General features: G+C 37.5%; 1 protein-coding gene across 2 annotated transcripts in view; it reads left to right on the top strand.

Moving 5' to 3' along the window:
- Positions 1-5,457, top strand: part of Kif5b (kinesin family member 5B) — a 52,427-nt gene that overhangs the window by 42,202 nt on the left and 4,768 nt on the right. The window contains exons 21-25 of one of the 2 annotated variants that reach the window (XM_010621318.3): positions 699-759; positions 872-943; positions 1,110-1,214; positions 2,198-2,414; positions 2,721-2,869. In XM_010621318.3, the coding sequence (XP_010619620.1) occupies positions 699-759; positions 872-943; positions 1,110-1,214; positions 2,198-2,414; positions 2,721-2,851 (586 nt within the window). In that variant the 3' untranslated portion in view covers positions 2,852-2,869. Of the gene's footprint in view, positions 1-698; positions 760-871; positions 944-1,109; positions 1,215-2,197; positions 2,415-2,720; positions 2,875-5,457 lie in introns of those variants that run through there. The other variant, XM_010621319.1, reaches the window with a different exon arrangement.

Here is a 5,457-nt window from a genome sequence, read left to right as displayed (position 1 = left end):
GGCCACTGAACTGCTGAGCTAAATCCCCAGCCGCTGAAAATTTTAATATCTACCACAAAATCTGAAATTTTGTCGGGTTTGATTATTCATAAAAAATAATTTTTTTTGCTTTGTCTTTTCAGAGGTTTTAACTGTTTACTTTTTCTCATTTGCTAATACTCAATTTTAGAGAATCTTAGTAGGTGGAAAACTCATTAAAATTTTCCACATACCTTGAGTTTGTGAGAAACACTTTGCAAATCACTTGCTATCATTAAAATGGTTATAAGATCAGGACCAGTTCAGAGTTGATTTTATAAAGATTCTTCTGAATTACAGCCAGAGTTTTACTTAGAAAAATTTTCACACAAAAATGTTAATCTCTCAGTTTGTTGTACTGTGATTCCCAATTAATGAATATCATTGGTATATCATATAGTGCTGTAATACTATATGTGGCACATTTTAAAACAAAAATTTGAGTCGTTCTTACTTGAATTCTGTCATGTTTTATTTCATCTCTTCCATTCCATTGTTACATGAGGACAGTTTCTCTCTAAACTACAGGTTTAAAAGGTTATATGGTATCTTTCTCATTTGAACTTAGTAACTAATCCTTTCAGAATAAAAAAAGGTTTGATTCGACTCTTACCCTATAAATAAGGGTAGAATTTATGGAAACAAATAATAATACATATACGTGCATTCTGCACCCCTAGGGTCATGCAGGACAGACGAGAACAAGCACGACAAGACTTGAAGGGTTTGGAAGAGACTGTGGTAAGAAAAATAAGAAAATAAATAGGGTTGGGAGTATTTTATGGGTCTTCCCCCACCCTGCTAGTTCTGTTTGAAAACTGAACTGCAAAAATATTTCTGTTCCGAATTATAGGCAAAAGAGCTTCAGACTTTGCATAATCTGCGCAAGCTCTTTGTTCAGGACTTGGCTACCAGAGTTAAAAAGGTAACACAGCATTGTGAATGCGTGTGATGATTTGTGTTCAGGAACGAAATTATTTTCTCTTGTCAGTGTTTGTCATTCTGCTTAGGGTTTTTTTTTTGTGTGTGTGTGTGTGTGTGTATGTGTGTGTGTGTGCTTTAAAATTTTCCTGATGACCTTCTTTCCTCAGAGTGCCGAGATTGATTCTGATGACACTGGAGGCAGTGCTGCTCAAAAGCAGAAAATTTCCTTTCTTGAAAACAATCTTGAACAACTTACGAAGGTGCACAAACAGGTAATAAAGAGTGTTTCGTGGGGCCTGCGACATTGTAAGAATCAAAAATTGAAGAGTAGAAAGCATTTTAATCCTTCAGAGTCCTAAGAGATTTTAATACCGAGCCATTTCATTGTTAATTAATTATATAAGGAAGCTGCAGCTTTAGAGGAATTGATGTTTTTAACACCTATATTATCACGGAGGACATATATGCTTTCTTCCTCTGTAGAAATTCAGGACTTTTAGGTTTTTTTTTAAATTTATTTGATAGGTTTTTGCAGTTAATATACAATCTTTTTATTTTCCCTTTTGGTCTTTTTACATTTAATGCACCATTCTCAGAAATACATAATGGGGATGGGTTTTTCCCTTGAAGAAGTGATATTTGCTGTGGTTGGTTTGTTTTTTTTTTTTTTTTTTTTTTTTTTTTTTTTTTTTTTTTTTTTTTTTTTTTTTTTTTTTTTTTTTTTTTTTTTTGGTACCAGGGATTGAACTTGGGTCCTTGCTCTTGCAAGGCAGGACACCGAACCACTGAGCTAATCCCGGCCCCTATTTGTATTTTTTTGAGAGAGGCTCTCACTATATAGTGAGGCTCACCTTGACTTCACCGTGTAGCCCAAGCTGGCCTTGAACTCACAGCAGTCCTGCCTCAGCCTCCCTTAGCTTTTCTTGTGTCACTTACTAAGGGCCTTGCCAAACTTATGCTATTTATGCTCTTAATTTGCCTAAAAGGATATTCTTCTCACCTGATTAGATCAGTTGTTTTATTGAAAGCACCATGCACAATTGCTGTGTTCTGGTTTGTCTTAGACGCCTAGCAGGAATAAAGAACAGCCCCATTCAGTCCTCTAAAATCTATCTTTCTGAGAAATGTGTGTAAGAATGTGTGTATTCTTGCGTGTTGTTGCCTAAACTAGCTAAGTGGGAAAAACTTAAAAGAATAAGTATGAAATGCTCGCACTTTGTTAACACTAGAAGCCCTGTTTTCTGTGTGCCTCCAGCTGGTACGTGACAATGCAGATCTTCGCTGTGAGCTTCCTAAGTTAGAAAAGCGACTGAGAGCTACGGCTGAGAGAGTGAAAGCTTTGGAATCAGCACTGAAAGAAGCCAAAGAAAATGCATCTCGTGATCGCAAGCGCTACCAGCAAGAAGTGGACCGCATAAAGGAAGCTGTCCGGTCAAAGAACATGGCCAGAAGGGGGCATTCTGCACAGATTGGTTAGTAAGGGGGCTGGAACCCTTAAGCCTGCTTGGCCTGAATCTGACTTTTATGTTTTGTCTCCATGGTTACGAGATCAGCACGACTAGAGAGGAAGAGAATAAAGACTCAGGCTGGGCGTGAGGGCGCATACCTGTGCTCTGAGCACTCGGGAGGCTGAGACCGGAGGGTCACCATGAATTCAAGGCCAGCCTGGACTACATAGACCCTGTCTTCCACCTCAGAAACAAAAACAGACCTAAACAGTCATTGCAGTTGTGTCTTGTTATGCTTTCTTCTAATTCAGACTTTGTTTTTCATATTAGCGAAACCTATTCGTCCTGGGCAGCATCCAGCAGCTTCTCCAACTCATCCAAGTGCGATTCGTGGAGGAGGCGCATTTGTCCAGAACAGCCAGCCAGTAGCACTTCGCGGTGGCGGAGGCAAACAAGTGTAAACACGCGCACATTCGCAGGTTTGTGTTGTATGTCTGGCTGCTATACATGAAAATGCTGAGTTTGGCTGCTAAACAGCTTTTTGGAATGTTTTAATTCTCATGTAAGTGTCATGATTTTTTTTAATGTATATGCTTTTTTTTTTTGGTACTGGGGATCGAACTCAGGACCCTGAGCTCGCGAGGAGGCAGTGGCACCACTGAGCTAAATCCCTAGCCTCTATATGCTTTTATAAAAGTAACTAGCGTAGGACCTAGGGATTTAGCTCAGTGGTTCTGCTGCCTGCCTTGCAAGCGGAAGGACCCAAGTTCGATCCCCAGCACCAAAAAAACAAACTAACAAAAGTAACTAGCATGATTTCTATTTTTTCATGGCTCAGCTCATGCTATATATTCAGAGTTGAGTTCTCACTGGTTTTAAATCTAATATATTAGGTTATGCTTAATAGTTCTTAGTATTCAGACTAATAAATCAAGTTTTACAACTCTTTTCTTTTATTGGAAGTTTAATAAAATAATTATTTTCCAAAATTGAAATTCCATAATGAAATTTAAAGTATGAAACATCTTTTTTATACTTCATCACCTTTTAAATTATATCCAGAAAGTACAAAGTGTAATCATTTTTAAGGTTTTAGAAAGACTGCACTAAGATACCTAATAGTTAAGAATTTTGTCTTTTATTCCTTGCCAGCATTGAGTATTAATAGTTTTTAAACTTCTAATTGAGTACATGGTACCTGACTGTAGTCCCAGCCATGTGGGAGGCCAAATCAGGATTGCAGGTTCAAGCCTACCCTGGGCAACTTAGTAGGCCCCTACTTCAAAATGAAAGGCTAGGAAGTAGTTCAGTGTGGAGGCTCTGGTTCAATACCTAGAACTGCAAAAACAAAACAAAACTAATAAGCAAAAATACCATCTCATTGGTTTATTACTAGTTGGATTTTTATATGTATATTTATTGGGTCATTTTTTTTAAATGCATCTGTCCCTTTTCCATTACCTACTATGAATGATTTTTCTAATAGGTTTCTGAATTTTTATTTTTAATTAAAAAGTTTAAACTGTTAATAACCATTCTAGTAACATACTACATTTATTCTAGTACATATGCTGGCTTTTTTAGCTCTGAACATTTTCTTCTACAATATGATTTAGTTAATAGCTGTCTAGTGAAATTTAAAGGAGTGCTATAATGAAAAGGACTTTAGAGCATCTAAATTTGAATCTGAGTTTTTTTCTATTTTGGGGGGTGGTACCTACCAGTGATCGAACTTGGGACCTTGTGCTTGTGAGGCAGGCTGTAGCACCAGAGCTAAATCCCCAGCCTTCTTTTATTTTCTTTCTTATTTTAGTTCTTTTAAAAATTTCTCTGTGTAAAAGTTACAGATTTGTGACTTAACAACTCTATAACACACCATTTTCCTAAATAGCTACAGTGACGTTATTGTACCTAACAAAACCAGTGTCTTTAATACTTTCTGCTGTCAGTTCACATCAGCTGTCTCCCTCTCCCGTTTCTGTGTGTGTGTGTGTGTGTGCGCGCGCGCGCGCTGCTGGAGAGCAAACCCAGGACTTCTCGTGTGCCAAGCAAGCACTCTACCACTGAGGTGTATCCCAACCTCTGTTCTTTTTTTTTTTTAATACCCTGTACAGCTAATTTTTTTAAACCAGGGCATAATCCCGGGCTGTTTGCTTTAGTTTTATTCCTGAAGTCTTTTAATGTAGATTAACCCCTTCTTTTTATATATTCCTTTTTTTTTTTTTTTCCTAGAATAGGGCTTTTTCTTTTTTTAAATTAGTACACATTTGTGATACATGGAGTTTATATTCATCTTAGGGGTTTGACACATAATACTTATCTCTTGGTCTTTTTGTTTTTTGGTACTGGGGATCTAACTTGGGACCTTGTGCTTATGAGGAAGGCAGCGGCACCACTGAGCTAAATCCCTGGCTCTGTTGATCATACTTTTACCCTCTGCTCTCTCCCCAAGACCCCCTTCCTATCTTTAGAGTCTGCCTCCCTGTTTCTTAACATGGCTCCTTATTTTTTATTTTGAGTCTCTTAAATTAGAGGCCTGGGCCAGGGATTTAGCTCAGTGGTGCCACCGCCTGCCTCCCAAGTGCAAGGTCCTGAGTTCAGCCCCCAGTACCACACACAAAAAAAGAAAAAACATTAAGAGAGGCCATGTCATATTTATTTAGCATTATGGTCTTAGGATCCATCCATATTCCTATACATGACTCATTTATCCTTCTTTATGGACGAGTAGTACTCCATAATGTGTGTATGTCTTTTTATATTTATTTTACTGGTACATTTCGTTTTAGGTATAAAACATAATGACATTCATCATTGGAAATTTGTGCCTTTACATAATTTATCGTGGTTCCTATTTTTTTCCGCATTCCCCTGCCCTCCCTGTTTACAAAGACTTTGTTTGCATTTTTTCATTTTCTCATATTAATTCCATTCCCCCTCTTTCTTTTCTCCAACCCCTCCCACTTTCCCTTCACCCCTTTTCTTCCTATTTCACATTATTATACCTTTTAGTCCTTATTTACAGTTTCAGTTTCTTATTGTATCACTTTTTTTTTTTTTTTTTGTT

This window comes from Fukomys damarensis, unplaced genomic scaffold (genome assembly GCF_012274545.1).
Source record: "Fukomys damarensis isolate Sample0158 unplaced genomic scaffold, DMR_v1.0_HiC HiC_scaffold_19, whole genome shotgun sequence".
Taxonomy (NCBI): Eukaryota; Metazoa; Chordata; class Mammalia; order Rodentia; family Bathyergidae; genus Fukomys; species Fukomys damarensis.
This window is presented reverse-complemented; position numbering and strand designations above follow the sequence as displayed.